This window comes from Diabrotica undecimpunctata, chromosome 8, assembly GCF_040954645.1.
Source record: "Diabrotica undecimpunctata isolate CICGRU chromosome 8, icDiaUnde3, whole genome shotgun sequence".
In the NCBI taxonomy this organism is placed as follows: domain Eukaryota; kingdom Metazoa; phylum Arthropoda; class Insecta; order Coleoptera; family Chrysomelidae; genus Diabrotica; species Diabrotica undecimpunctata.
Window position 1 is genome coordinate 8,909,275 of NC_092810.1, and position 16,988 is coordinate 8,926,262.

Genomic DNA, 16,988 nt, shown 5'->3' on the forward strand with positions numbered 1-16,988 from the left:
TATATACAAAATGTGAGGAACAACTAACAAGAACACAATTCGGATTTCGTGATGCTCTGGGAACACGGGAGGCCCTTTTTGCTGTACAGGTGCTATTTCAGAGATGCAGGGATATGAATTGTGATATATACGTATGCTTTATAGATTACCAGAAGGCATTTGACAGAGTAAAACATGACAAATTAATGACTCTAATGCAAGAAATTGGAATTGACAACAAAGATCTTAGAATTATCAGAAACATTTACTACAATCAAACGGCCAAAATCAAAATAGAAGACCAGTTAACTGATAAAATTGCAATAGAACGTGGAGTACCACAGGGCTGTATTTTGTCTCCATTGTTGTTCAATATTTATTCTGAATGGGTATTTAAGGAAGCTTTAGACGGTTGTGCGAAAGGAATACTAATAAACGGTGAATGGTTGAATAACATTAGATATGCAGATGACACTATAGTTTTTGCCGATAATCTGAATGACTTACAGATATTAACAAATCGCATAACAAAAGTCAGCAACAGATACGGACTAGCTCTTAACATAAAGAAAACCAAATTTATGACAATTAGTAAAAAACCAATACTAAACGCTCAACTTACAATCAACCAACAGAATATCGAAAGAGTCGAGCAATATACATATCTAGGCACCAATTTAAATAGCCAATGGGACCACTCAACAGAAATTAAACAGCGAATAATAAAAGCAAAAGCAGCATTCGTTAGAATGAGAACTATTTTCAACAGTCGAGACATATCATTAAAAACAAAATGCCGTCTATTGAACTGCTACATATTCACAGTTCTGCTCTACGGAATGGAAGCATGGACACTGACTGTTGCATCTATGAATCGGCTCGAAGCTTTTGAAATGTGGTGTTATAGGCGCATCTTACGTATATCCTGGGTTGACAGAGTTACTAATGTGGAGGTCCTGCGTAGAATGGGGAAAGAATGTGAAATTCTCATGACCGTCAAAACTAAAAAGTTGAAATATCTAGGTCATGTAATGAGAAATCAAGAACGTTACGGCCTTCTCCAGCTGATTCTCCAAGGGAAAGTAAATGGTAAGAGAGGACCGGGAAGAAGACGCATTTCCTGGCTTCAAAATTTGCGAAAGTGGTATAACACGACTACCACTGAACTGTTCCGCGCTGCAATAAGCAAAGTGAAGATAGCCGTGATGATCGCCAACGTCCGGAACGGATAGGCACTTTAAGAAGAAGAATCTATTTTTAATCGAAGACAAATTTCTTGATGTTTATGTATGTTTGCCATGAATGCACATTTAATAGCTAGTTGTATAACAAGGGAGCAAAGTGCTACTTTTCCTCCCGAGAATAAAGGTTCTTAACTCCCATGGTAAACATATGATTTTTCCACCTCCCTCAAATAACAAGTCATTTTTTCATTTTTAAATAATTCATTTATGTAACTAAAAAAATTTATTAGAGAACTAAAACTAAAAAGTAGGTACAGTGTCTTAAAGTGTTATAGTTAAATGTGCAATTTTGAGAAATGGTTATTTGAATAACGCTAGAAGTGAGAGCTGCAGCGAATTTAGTTTTCGTGATATTTTCAACACTTTCATTATACACTTAGTATCAACTGAACTTACTCGTATTTGGCTGATTACAATCTACTTCTTTAACTTCAGTGACTCCCATAATTTGGTCCGAAATTTTTAGATATTTTGCAAGAGATTGCTCTACATACCCTTCAGCGATATTGGTAGACTTCCTCCAACCTCCGTGTTGCTTTAAAGCAACAATATCTGCTCCAAAATTTGCAAGTAAACCGAGTTTCTTCTGAAACTATGCGCGATGTAATTTATGGCATTAGGCAGTTTTAAAAATTCTGCAATTTTCGTAGGAATTTTAGCGATAGAATTTTTTCCAAGCAGTTGTTTAATACAATTTGCTTCTATATAGCAGACAAATAAACGTAAACCATCCATTTTAGGACGTAACGATATATATTTTCTATTAATATCAATATAATTAGGGCCATTCCCCAGTGAAGGGTTGATTACAAACGTTCTCTGCATATTTGTTTTAGCATTTCGTATATTTTCTGTTAAAATCGACAAATTATCTTTAACATCTATAGTAACCATTTTAACGAGCTCGTCACACCTGCATGCTCCTGAAATTTCAAAAATTAAGAGAACCTACAAAACAAAGAAAAAATAATTAAAACATATTTGGCGACGCTGGGATTCAAACTTGCACGTACAACGCAACAAAAGACAGGGGGTGGCGCATCAACTAGTTGAGCTACCAGGACTCATAATGTCAACTTTGCGGAATTATGAATACAGCCTATTTTTAATACAATATTTCTTCACGTTATTTTTCAATATAATTATTTAATTCTTGGAAATATCTTACCTTCATTAATAAATAATTATCATCGGGGGCTTTTAGTAAAAATTTATTTACATAGACATGCCGTTTGTGCAAGTAAATCTTGTTAATTTTGGCGGCATTTTTATTTCTACCAGCTATATATTATCTGTATATACAAAATTCTTTGTCACAGCGTTAGTCGCCATACTCCTCCAAATCGGCTTGACCGATTTTTACGAAATTTTATATATGTATTTAGTATATACTACTCTGAATTTTCTTCCAAGATAATTGTTCTCATTCAAATCACTAACAGAGTTATAAATCAGAATAAAGTAGTCAGCTATACTGCAGACAATTTTAATTCTTTGAGACTGCCTCAACTCCCACCTCACCTAACAATTTACCATTAAAAGTATGATCAGTTGTCCTTATGCTGCGCAGCATTAATCAACGTCGACTGTGCAATTGAACGAGATTGACTTTGAACAGTGTTGAGGCATGGACTCTTAAACAGAAGAATGTTAAAAATCTTGAGAGATTTGAGGTGTGGTGCTACCGCCGTATACAAAAAATAAGTTGGGTGGATAAAATTACAAATGAAGAGGTAATACGCAGAATAAATAACGATCCAGAAGTTATACTGAATATAAAAAAGAAAAAACTTGAATACTTGGCCACCTGATGAGAGGACAAAAGTACACATTCCTACAAAATATAATGCAAGGAAAAATCCAAGGACGCAGAAATCCAGGCCGTAGAAGAATGTCCTGGATGAGAAATTTAAGAGAGTGGTTTGGCTGTACCACTAACGAATTATTCAAAACAGCAGTAAATAAAATTAGAACCGCCCTAATGATATCCAATATCCAATAGAAGAGGCACTTAAAGAAGAAGAAGACCTTGAACAGGCTAATGAATAATATTATTAAGACAACGATCATCAAGGAGATCATTTAAAGGAGATCATTTAAATATCATCATTTAAAGGAGATAATGTTTTGATCCCGCGTATATCAATGACTCCAACCAACGTATCATTTGGTTTTAAACAATTACAATTTCCCGTGCTTCTGACTTTTGCAATGACAATAAACAAATCACAAAGCCAACTGCCGTTTTTGAAAGTTTGCGAAATTAATTTATAGTTTCCATGTTTCGTGCATGGAGAATTATTCGTGTTTCGGAAAACCGTACATTTATTCTTCTTCTTCAGTGCCTTATCCGGTCCGGATGTTGGCGATCATCAAGGCTATCATGGTTTTGTTGACTGCTCTGCGAAACAGCTCCGCTGAGGTCATCCCAAACCATTGTCGGAGATTTTTCAACCACGAGATACGACGTACATTTATACAACGCAAAAAAAAATAAATATTTTTATTGGAATGAATGAAATTGATTTAACTTTTTTCATGCATAATATGTTTTAGTGTTGTTTTTTGTTTTATTTTCTGTTCATTTTCTCTTCTTGTTCTTCTTTTTATATAGACATGACTCTGTCTATTTTTTAATGTGCCTACAGTACTTTTCGTGGTCTTCCTACTGATCGTCTTCCTATTGGGGAACCGTCTCTTTATTACTCTATTTGTTGTGATTCGGCTCATATGATCGTTTCATTCTATTCTTCTATTTCTTACCCAGTTCTTGATGTTCTCTGCCTTGCATCTACGTCGTATATCCGTACTTCTAGCTCTGTCCATAGTGTCTTACCATCAGTTTTCTAAGTGTTTACATCTCTGCTGTTTCTAACATCATTTTTGTCCTCTCTGTGTCAGGTCTTGTTTCTGCCGCGTATGTCATTATTGGTCTGATGACTGTTTTTTAAATTCTGCCTTTCGTTTCTTTCCCGATATTTTTATTTCTCCATATTGTTGCATTCAGACAGCCTGTGGCCTGTTTGCTCTATTCATTTAATCTTCCACTTTAGTTTCGAGCTTTCCGTAGCTAGATAATGTGATGCTCAGACATTAATAAGGAGGTACCAAGTGTCTGGATTATCTGGTAATCCTATAAAAGCTTTAATTTCAATTTATTTGGTATTTTTATAAATCTTATTTTTATATATATATATAAGCGGGGATCCTACAGCTTCTGCCGCTTCCCGCATTTCGATCGCCATCTTTTTCTATTTCTCCAGGTGTCTTCATCAATGGCTCTATCTTTCATGGTTTCAATAACACCTTGTATCCAAGACTTGGCTGGTCTTCCTCGTTTCCTTCTATTACTTGGATTGTATTCCATAGCTCTTTTTGGCCATCTGTTGTCGTCCATCCTCTGTACGTGTCCATACCATATTAACTGTCTAGTTTCTATTCTTTCAGAAGTTGTATGTACTCTATCTGTTTTTCTTCTAATTTCAGAATTAGGTATACGTTCTACTCTTGATATACGGCAAGCTCTTCTTAGGTAGTCCATTTCAACCGTGTCAACTTTTTTCTTTCCTTTTACTGTCATTTGCCAACATTCTGCTCCATATGTAAGAATGGGCTCTACAATTACTTTGTAGATAGTCATTTTAGTTCTCATAGTAGCTTTGTTGGACCAAAGTATCGAATTCAGAATTTGAACACTCTTCCTGCCTTGTTGCACTCTATAGTCTATATCTCGTTCCGTTGTTCCTTTACTGCAGATAATACTTCCCAAATATTTGTATTCGTAGCACCTTTTCATTTGTCTAATTTCCAAATCCGGGTCTTCGTCTTCATTCCCTATTCGCATATATTCTGTTTTAGACATATTCATACTCATCCCCCATTTTTCGTATTCATCTTTGAGCTTTCTAAGCATATAATCTGCATCTTCTTCACAGCTTGCAATTAGTACTTGATCATCTGCAAAGAACAGCGTTGTCAGATAATGGTTGTTAAGCTTCAACCCCATTCCCGCACATTTTTGTCTCCACTGGTGCAGTGCTTCTTGGATATATATTTTGAATAGGGTGGGGGAAAGACAACATCCTTGTCTCAAGCCTTTCGTTACTGTAAATACCCTTGAGAAAGTATTTCCTGTTTTTACAGTGCTTTGAGGACATTTATAGATGTTCAGTATTGCTTTTAGATATGTTTTACTAAGGTCCGTTTTCGTCAAGACACTAAATAAGAGTTTTAAAGGAACTGTATCATAAGCCTTCTCCAGATCTATAAATACCAGATGCGTAGGGAGGTTTCGAGCTGTTCGTTTTTCAATTACTTGTTGAAGGGTAAATGTGTTGTCCACGCACGATCTTCCTGCTCTGAAGCCGCTTTGTTCATCAATTTCTTTATACTCCTCTTCTATTCTTCTTTTCAATATACGACCATATAACCTTCCCAGCGAGCTAGTTACGCTAATGCCTCTATAATTTCCGCATTCTTTTCTGTCTCCCTTTTTATAAATGGGGCTAATGTGGGCCAAATTCCAATCGTCTGGAATCGTTTGGCCTTCAATTAAGCATTTATTAAAAATATTCACTATGCTTGTCAAAAGAGCATCCGGTCCATGTTTCACCAACTCGATGGGAATGTCTCCAGGCCCGGGTGCTTTTCCATTTTTCATTTGTTTCAATTCTTTTTTCAGTTCTTCTTTGTTTATCTTATGCACCTCTGAGTTTTCTGTCATTGAGATATGGTCAGGTCTTTCCATAAATTCGTGCCTACTTTCTGTTAATAGCGTTTCGTAATATTTTTCCCACTTTTTATTTTGAATCAGGTTTATATTTCCCTCATCTTTTCTTTCTTTTCTAATACTTTTTATGAATTTCCAAGCTTGTGTCACTTTGGTTCCTCCTAAGCATCGGTCCATCTCTTCGCATTTCTCTTCCCACATTTCGTTTTTTCTTTTAGTGACTTCCTTCTTTGCTTCCCTGTTGAGTCTGCTGTAAATTCTGCGGTCTTCTGAGTCTTTCGTGGATAGCCATGTTTGATAAGCTTTTTTTTTGTCTTTAATTAATTTTCCTACTTCTAAATCTTATTTTTACAGAATAATATTTCTTTAATTTAGTAAATTTATTATAGTTTATTTTTATGAACGAGAGAGTAATTAGCATAATTTTAACTGGTAGCTCCGACCACTCCATGGGCGTGCTCAAGATTAATTGAAAAATTACTTTGAATAATTGTAAAAAATAAATGAATTATTTCAGTGTTATAAAGTGTTATGTGTATGTAAACAAAAGTGACCTCTTTTATCACACACTATATTAGAACTGACTGGCCTACATTAAAAAGGGTTTTAAAAAATTCACATTTTTTTTTAATTTTTAAAAATTACAAAAGAGAAAAAGAGTTTTTAAAACCGTCTAATGTATGTTAAATAGATGAATAAAAATATTAATATAAAACTTACAGCTACTTGTTACAAATCCAAATCAGATTCAGAAGGTGAACTTTCAGAACCAAGATTTATAATAACTGGCTCGATCATTTTATCAGTAATATTGTCCAGCTTCCTTATTTTTTCCTCTTCTTTAATAGTGTGATTTACTGCCTTTTCCCAGTTTTCAGGTTTTACATTATTTACGGCCTCCAAAAACAACTGTTTAACATCATGAATTTTAAAAGTGGTATTTTTTCTTGAAACTTCACTCTTTATCTGTGCCCATACCAGTTCAATCGGGTTTAATTCACAATGATATGGTGGGGATCTAAGTACTGTCATTCCACGATTTTTGGCAATTTCATCAATTTCGTATTTTTTAAATTTTTCTTTATGAAGGGCACACAACGAATAAAGTTCCTTTCTTATAGATCCGGGATGGTACGTAATATTTTTTGAACTCAGCCAATTCTGCAAGTCTTTTTTTAACCACTTGGTTGTGGGCAGTCCTTCTATAAGTCTGGAGTGATAACTTGCATTATCCATTACTATTACACAGTTCTTAGGAAGAAGATCTATCATTTGTTCGAACCATTCTTGAAAGACATCAGCGTTCATGTCTTCATGGTAGTCACCGGTGAGTTGATTCAAAAGTTAATAAACCACCTTCAACAAAACCGTCTGAACTGCCAATGTGTACTATTATCAGCCTGCGTCCCTTTCCTGATGGTGGGTTTAAACCAGTTGATAAGTTATTTACAAAAGCGTGCCTTTGACTTGTAACAGTTTCATCCTGCCAAAATTTATTTGGTGTATGACCCTCGTTGATCCATGTTTCATCAAGATAAAATATTTTTCTTTTTTGGTTTCTCATTTCCTTTATGGTTCTTAGAAAATGTCTTCTCCATATGACAATATCGCTTCTTTCTAATAAAATAGACTTTCTGGGATTCTTTTTCCAGCGGAAGCCTATTTCTTTTAAAAGTTTCCATAACGTACTTCGACTCATTTCTGGGTAATCCAATGTTGGAAATTCTTGTCTAAAGAACAATTCATGCACTTTCCGTCGAAGTCCTTCTTTAAAATGATATTCTATTTGAAATTTTGGTTTCCCTGGAGCATTACGTGGCATTTGAAAACTACCACATTTCTCTTCTTTAATATCTCTGTAAATCGTAGATTTCCCAACACCAAGTGTACTGCTAACTAACTTAACGGTCTCATCAACACTTTCACATAAACGTTTGTCTGTAAATGATTTAAAACAATTAAATATTAATGTTTTTTCATTAACTGTTAGAGGACCAATTTTTCGGCGTTTACACGGCACTTCCAAATTTTCCATAACACTAGTATACACAATAAACTGAAGTACCTACTTTTAGTGAACTGTTAAGAATGTTGAATACGCCACTTGGACCTTCCTATATACAAAATGGAAAAACCCACTATCACATTTTCTGTGGAATAAGTTTAGAAGGTAATTATCTAGTCAATTACTGTCGTAGATTCCTGGAATTAAAGAATTAAATGTTTGATTGTTGAAACCCTTACTTCGTGGAATGCACTCATTTCAGATAAAATAAAACGTTTTATTTTATCTAAAGAATTAAACTTTATTTTGCAAATAGCCAAAGAATTAAACTTTATTTTGCAAATAGATAAAATAAAACGTTTTATTTTATCTAAAGAATTAAACTTTATTTTGCAAATAGGTAGGTACTTATTAAACTTTTATTGGTTATATATAACCAATAAAATAAACATCTTACATTTCTTGCAAATTCATTAGTACCTGTTAACCTCCATCACTCCGACACTGGCAACCTTATTTAGGGATTAGTAACCCTCACAACTATTCTATTCTGCTCCAACCTTTATACCTGGTGGTCATACTTAATTTAAAATTGTTTTCCTATATACTTCTGTAAACTTGTTGACAAATATCTGTTTTTCATTGTCACCCGTATCAACAGTTTAGGGATTTGCATACATAATTTATTGTTTTATTACTCTCTCATACATAAAAATACACTATAGTGTCTTGCACTATTTTTTAAGAACAATATGTCTCTTAACAACAGTTCAGTGTGCTGCAATGATTTATTGACGAGTTTTCACTAACGTATTTAACGTTTTTCATTTGCGCCACCATTTCTGGCAAAGAATAAAGCTTATCCCCTAAAATCTGAATGTTCCTGTATGTTGTCCTGTAAAGATTGTCGTCATTATCATCAGATTCTAATTCTAAATCACTTGTAACATTTGATCTATTGAACACTGTAACATCATCTGCTTTTTTTAATACTCATTGTAAACTGATATGGCCTACAAAACCAGACAGATATTCATGAAAATGTCACTACAGCATTAACCAACATAGACTGTTCGAGTTACGCCGTCTGTAATTTTTTGTCAAATAAACCGTCAACTTAAAATACCTACTTATAAAACAAATAGCCCCAAGCAGCGCTTTGTAATCGACTGAAAAGTTACTCGCTATGTCTAGCAATATGTGGAATAGTGGGATTATAAACGCATTATTGCGAGAATAAAACATAAATAAATATTGTATTCGTTATTTTGAGAGACCATGCCGACAGACGAAAAAGTAAATAAGGGCAAAAGACTTATATCGAAAGAAAACAATAATTTTTAATAAAACTATTGTTGTAATAAGATAATAAGTATTATATTGTAATTTCTTTGTAATAAGAATCATAAATTTTGTAAAAAATATATTATTTTTTTTTACAGATATCAGCGATAACGGCTTTTTGTAGGGTAAGTACCTTTAAAAAAGTTACCCTTTAATTAACCAATTAATGCCCAAAATTAATTTTTTATCAAAACGAAATCAAAAATTAATTATAAAACATTGTATTTTTGATTACTTGTTCCTATATAGTTATAAAAAAACAATATTTTTATTACAGCTATCAGCTGTCGTCGATGGCGTATATGCAGACCATTCGCATATTGCTGGAAAATTCACAATGTTGTCATCGAGTCGCGTGTATGTAGGAGGAAGCATCAACACTAGAGCCCTCCCAGGAGCCAGGGTTCACAATAATTTTGTGGGATGTATGCGAAAGGTAAGTTATAAAATAAAAATTAGTTTCTTATTTTAATAATAATGAGATTTTACAATTTCATGTTAATAATTATTAAAAAAAATAATTATTACCGTAAACAGTACTAGTTTAGTGTAATATTTGTTTAAATAATACGAATATATTATAAATTTAGTCTTTGACGCCTCCAGATAGTTCTACGGATGGATAAGAATTTTAAGATTTTCTAAATGGGTATGGTACCCATTTAGGTTCCATTGAATAATAGAATTAAAAATAGTTTAATTAATAAGTCTCAGGAGAGGAATCGCTAGGATCATGGGTAAAAGTATTACTTAAAATGTAACAAAATAGGGAGTAGAAAATATGTGTAGGATCTTTCCGTTGTAATTTTTTATTGATTAAAAAAGATGTGTCTTTCCTTTCCACATCATATATGTCCTCCTTCCTTTAATTTCCCAACTAATGCATCAACATCTGGAAGAACAGCTCCCGCTTAACGAACTGGAGGATCTTCTACACTTATAACTTTGATTCTTGGAGATATATCAACTCCTAAATCTTTGGGAGTTAGTTTTTGAATTGGTTTCTGCTTTGCTTTCATAATGTTAGGTAAAGTAGCATATCTTGGCTCATTTAGACGTAAATCAGCACTTATCACAGCTGGAATTTTGCATTTAACAGTTTCCAAACCACCATCAATTTCTCTTGTAACTGTGAGATCTTTGTCACCTTTTTCCAATTTGGATGTAAATGTTGCTTGAGGCCAGTCTAAAACTGCTGCTGTCATTTGAGCTGTCTGATTACAGTCATCATCAATAGCCTAAAACAGTAATTATTTTTATAATATAAGAAGTGCATACCCAGCATTTTGACCAATTTTAAAAATCTACTTTCTACATTACAAGAGAAATTGATGGTGGTTTGGAAACTGTTAAATGCAAAATTCCAGCTGTGATAAGTGCTGATTTACTTCTAAATGAGCCAAGATATGCTACTTTAACTAACATTATGAAAGCAAAGAAAAAACCAATTCAAATTTTCAATTCAAAAAGAAGATTTAGGAGTTGATATATCTCCAAGAATCAAAGTTATAACTGTAGAAGATCCTCCAGTTCGTCAAGCGGGAGCTGTTCTTCTAGATGTTGATGCATTAGTTGGGAAATTAAAGGAAGGAGGACATGTATGATGTAGAAAGGAAAGACACATCTTTTTTACTCAATAAAAAATTACAACGGAAAGATCCTACACATATTTTCTACTCCCTATTTTGTTATAGCCATTGTTGTAAATAAATAATAGATTTACTTAAAATGTATTATGTAATTTTGTTTTTAATTCTAGAATAACGGGATTTAAGATATCTTGGACTTAACATAGGATGTATTTTCTTTAGAAAGTCTATCAATTCTTCGATATCCTCCGATTAAGTTCTGGCGACACTGAGAGGATCTGAAAAACCATGCGCATTTTCAAAGAAGTCAATAAGTTCTTCCTATGTTAAGTATCAATTGTTGGAGTTTTCTTTGAAGAATTTGCTGGTGCATTTGGTAAGATCTTTTACTAGGTTTCTGTTGTTTTCTTGCTGAGTTTTTGGTTTTTTTGTTTTGGTTCAGCGAAGGCTTTTTCTGTATCTCTTATTGGGGGGATATTATTTCAGATAAGTTTCGTTTAGGGTGCTGGGATGAGAATGTACCTTGATGTAAGGTATCCATTTGAGTCTTATTATGTAGGTCGCAGCTTATCGGAGTATGCTTACTAGATTGAGAGGTAATGATTTTTCTAGACGTTTCAGCCTCTGTAAATAGAGATTGTGTAGAGGAATTTATCGACAAAGGAGCTGACTTTTGTACTATAGTTTCAGTCTTAGTAGTAGAGGATTGTGTAAAAGAAATTGTCAAAAGGGGAGCTAATTGGTGTACTTCCTGTAGAGAGTTTAGATGGGCAGTATTTTGGGTGTGGTTTGAAGGAGTCTGATTATTTTTATTGGGACACTGAGATGCAAAACGCCCTTGCTGCTTGCATAAGTAGTAAAATTGCTTTTCGATGGAAAAGAAAATCCGATAGTTGTTATCTTCATGGTTAATTAGAAGGGGTGAGTGGATGAAGGGAGTAAGTAACAAAACTGAGTTTTTGAGAAATTTAACTTCAAAGTTTTATCGCTGGAACTTTTTTATTAATCGATTTTTTAAACCGATTTTTTTTTATTCTGACAGGTAGGATATGTATAAATTTTATTGTAAAAACAAAAATCTCCCCGATTTTTAAAAACTTATTTGAAAAATATATATTTGTACTTACCTCTTTTATCCAAAAATTTTTTTGTGTTAGAAATTATGTCTATGCCAAAATAAAGGGGGTATGTGGACTTACCTCCTTTATCTAGGATAAATATTTGCATTTTCTTTTGAATAAGCGCTATAATCAGGAAAAAAATAACATGGATGTCAAATAAACACTTATATTTTTGGTTTTATAAAGGAATCACAAACACTGAATTTCTAAGCAGCTTTTTAATCAGTCTAAGGATATTGTACCACCTTCTTAAAATGTTTGTTGCTCTATGATGACTTCATAATACCACTTATCCCTTTCTGGAATAAAGCAAAGCTGTTCTTTTAGGTTGTCTACCTTTCCTTTGCTTAAGGATCCAGTATTTTGGATATGTCTTGGAATGTTGAATTGTTCAGGTAGAAGGGATGGGAAATTTTTCTGCATGAGGATACATACCATTTTGAAAGGTGTGTAGTAATCGTAAGACTCCTTGAAAAGGTATGATCCAAAGACATCTACGCGAATCCACTTGATTCCAGTTTTGAAATTAACCTTTTCATTAAGATCTTTTTTTCTATTCATTAGTTTCATGGTTTTCATAATATTTTCCGTGTCTCTAAAGTGATGTTGCATGTCTATCACCATATTTTTCTTGTTTGAAGAAACAATCGCATCACGATATTCATCAGAGATGTAAATGTTTTGATGTTTCTTTAGTCGTTTCTCAATATGTCCAAATGCTCTATCCGAGTCTAAGTACGAGTGTCCTACCTCTGGAAACTTGTGCGCAATCGTTTTAAAGATGCTTTTGCCCACAAGATACTGAAACAGATTTCCGATCAAAAATTTTTTATTGTGCCCGGCACACGAGTCCGTCCACAAAATTAGATGATCTTTTCCTTTGAAGGCTGGATCCACTTCGATTGTTCGTAGAAAACAACTAAAAATTTCCGAGCTACCTCTAGAAGCTTGATTTTCCGTCCATGTGCAGAAAACAGTTTTTTCCACATTTTTGGTTATTATGTGGATTCCTAAGTTGTAAAACCACATTTGTCTAAGATAAAAGGCTTTCGAGGAACTAAGCCTAGGTAGGGGCATAGTTTGCTGTAGATCCAATGTTACATACACAGTGTTCTCTGATTTGCTAGCAAATTCTCGATCTGCTTTTTGAGATTCAAACGCTGATTTGTAATTTTCAGCGTGCTCTTCATTACTTTTGCCAGAATCGCATGTGCTACATGTATCGCTTTTGGGATAACCAAAAGACAGATTAAATTCATCATTAAAAATGAATCGGTATGTAGCCTCTTTTATTTGAAATTTTTCATTTCTTCTTTAAAGTTTATGCATTCTAGGAATCGAAAGTTGCGGTGAAAGATATTTTTTGTGAATATTACAATGCCTGGAGTAGTGCGACTCTTCTGCTGGGAAACTGGAAATATGCTCAATGACGTAAGCAGCAACTTCAGCAGGGGTCTTGTTAGGTCTGACTGCGTGTTTTCCCCTTCTGTCCGGTTCAGGGGCATTTTTCCCTGATTTTATTGAAGTTTGAATCAGGTCAACCTTTTTCAAGCTGATTGCAAACAAGGAAATGAAAGCCCGTTTGCATACGGTAGTTTGCCGGCCACTACAAGTTACATTGTATTGGTAGGTGGCAGTTTTATGCTTGTTTTCTTTGTCATTGGTTCCCTTTTTTTAATGCTCTTAAAAAGAAGGCAGTTTTTTGCATTTACATCTAGTTTGTAGTAGGAAGAGAATATTAATTCCCTTTCTTCTGCAGTTATTGACTGTAGCGATACACAAAACACTTGTAGCGGCAATTTTCATTGCACAATATCCCAGAGTTAACGGTTTTAGCGGATTTTACTTGGCCTATTTTAGAAATGTAGGTCATCCCTTAGGTCTTTCCGTAAGTTTTTATGTTCTTTGGCTATATTTGAATCAGAAAAAAATGATATCACTAATGTTGCCGTTTTATTATGGCAGCTGACGAATACATGAAGGAGGTATGTCACAATTTTTATTCTCTTTGGTATGGATGTAAGTAAGTACTTTATCTTGTTACTTACCTCCTTCATTTACTAGATATTTAAAGTAGTATGGTCAATTACCTCCTTCATACGCTGGCTATCTCAGTTATTTTAAATCATAGAAGGCTGGGGATAGGCGGAAAATTTAATTTAGCACTTACCACCTTCATACATGCGGATAACTCATTATCTTAAAAAATGTCACTTACTCCCTTCATCCACTTACCCCTTCTAATATAGAATCAGGTAATTTATCTAAGTTAGTTGGCGCTATAAAAGTGAATCGTCGGAAACTCAAGATATGCTTGAATGCTGGATTTGAAATCCCTATCCTAAAAAAGTCAATTGGAGTTATGAGATGTATACTTAAGTTTTTCAGTTGTTCTTCTATAATGCTGTGCGAAATACTTGGACATACGTTGGAAATAATCAATCGTTCATTCTGAGTTACTAGCCTTCGGGCTTGAATACGTTCTTGATTAATTACTACAATTCAATTGTCGTTTGCTAGAAACTCATCAACTGTTCACTGGTAAAGAAGATACAAATACGATCATTTATAATTTAAGAAATAGAATTTATTTTTCTGGGATCTACTTTAGAAGTTACTGCATTAAGGTCTTTAATATTAGAATTTGGGAGTGAATGAACTAGAAGTGCTTGTTTTTTGTTTGGAAATTTATTTGTAGGTTGATTAGGAGCTTTAAAATATAATTTTGATGGTTGGTTTACAAGTAAATTGCCAGAACTTTCCATGGTGGAAGTTTCTGCTGCTGAATCCATTTCCATGCTTGGGGTAAATAACCTGAACAGCCCTGGTGCTGATAATGGATCATTATCGGAAGGAATAAAAATTAACCTCACGCAAAATCGGCAAAATAGTTGTTTACCCTTGATTGGTTATAGATGAAAGAGAAAAATTAAACTTACAATTTTTAGTCCAGAAGAAGTAACACTTTTACACTGCACCTTTGTTTGAATTTTAGATATAAACAAAATTCTACATTTGAATCAAAAAAATTCCTTATTTTGTCCAAACTAACAAGCTAATATTAAATATCAATTATCGCTAATTGCTGATATGTTTACTGGTCGGAGATTTGAAAGAGAATCCTTGTTAATATTTAAAAAAATATTATTCACCAGAATGTCCATAAGTTGCCACAAAACATTACATCGTGTTACTTATTTGTCAAAAACTTCTAATTTTCCGTTAAGTAAAGAATCATTTAGTTGTTGGAATTGTTTATATTCAGTGTTCCATCAGATTCGAGGACGAACTCAATTGTAAGTTGTATGAGTAAAACCCAGTTCCAAGCTACTTTATTTACACATTTTCCCGTTTCCGAGTGGGGATGGTTAAACCTTAAATTTAAAACTTCCTGCACATTAACTTCCTTAGTGTGTCCGTCAGTACTGACGGTGGTGGTGTAAATTGGCGGTTATTTTTACAGTTTGACCCAGTTCTGTACGCATATATGAGTGTTGAAAAGCTGTATTTATTGCGGACTTTCAGCTGATGGCTTAACTTGTAAATACTTACAAAATATTTTTTCTTTTTTGTTAAAGATTAATGCTGAGCTGTGTTTATTAATTTTGAAATGTGAAAAGTCAGCATAATAGAACAAAGTAATTTTTTAATATACGAATTACGAAATACATTCTTCTTATTTGCAGGAATTAGTTAATTGTTGCAGTAATGAAATTAAAAAAAGAACATAGTTCGCAAAATCGGATCGACATGAGAAACTAAAGGTAAAGAGAAATACTTACAACAACAACGTCAATCAAAAAACACAACCGAGGATTTCTATCGGTAATAAGTAGTTTTATACATAAAAGGACTTAATGTCTTCTTCTGCTTCTTCCTTCTTGTATGTAGGCTTTAAATCCTGTTTCTTCTTCAATATTAGCCTCCTAAATTATTTAAGGTCTGTCTTTTTCTTAATCTGCCCATACTTTTTCGTCCATTTGGTGATTAATCTCATGCTGTTCGTACTGTGAGTTTGATACTGAGCTTCAACAGATGAGATTTTAAACAAGCATTTGATAGAGTATGCAAGGCTGTGGACTGTGGACAGCTATGCAGGAACTAGAATGGCAGAATGGCTTTCCAAAAAAAACTAGTCAGGTTGATACGGATGTGTATGGAACGGTAACGATGTAAGGTGAGAGTTGGACAACAATACTCGGAGACATTTGAAATAAACAATGGACTAAAACAGGGAGATGCACTTTCACCACAACTCTTCAACTCGGCTCTGGAACACATAATCAGAAGTGCAAGCAAACTTACTACTGGCATTTGCAGACGATATCGATCTAATAGGAAACACACGATTAAGGATAAAGGAGACTTTCTTAAGGGTCGAGAAGGAAGCAGAGAAGATGGGGCTTCAAATAAACGAAAACAAGACGAAATATATATATATGAGCCGCAATGACCAAAGCAGAGACAGAATCGGTCAAAACATCACCATCGATGACTTTAACTTTGAGCGCGTTAGAGAATTCAAGTATCTTGGAACAACAATAACTGAAGACAATAATGGATCACAAGAAATAAACAACAGGATCCAGGCCGGCAACAGATGTCTTTTGGCCCTCCAAAACCTTATAAAATCGAAACAACTAACTAGACGTACGAAGATACAGGTCTATAAAACAATCATACGACCCCTTGTGATGTATGGAAGCGAAACGTGGACAATAACAAAGGCAAACGAAGAGATATTATGTGTTTGGGAAAGAAAAATCCTAAGGAAGATCTTTGGCCCTGCGCTGGATGAAGCATCAGGACAATATAGGATAAGAACTAACAAAGAGCTCGAAGAACTTTACCCAGATGCCAACATCATAAAAGAAATAAAGTCCAGAAAACTCCAATGGGCAGGACACCTCAGAAGACATTCTGACGAACGAACAGCAAGACTGGTGTGGGAGGAAGTCCTAACTGGAAGGAGACCAC

General features: G+C 34.1%; 1 protein-coding gene across 1 annotated transcript in view; it reads left to right on the forward strand.

Annotated features, from left to right (window-relative positions):
• LOC140449240 (neurexin 1-like) overlaps positions 1-16,988 on the forward strand; it is a 412,155-nt gene that overhangs the window by 178,260 nt on the left and 216,907 nt on the right. Inside the window, exons 4-5 of the mRNA XM_072542432.1 lie at positions 9,400-9,426; positions 9,579-9,737. Coding sequence (XP_072398533.1) covers positions 9,400-9,426; positions 9,579-9,737 — 186 coding nt within the window. The remainder of the gene's footprint in view (positions 1-9,399; positions 9,427-9,578; positions 9,738-16,988) is intronic.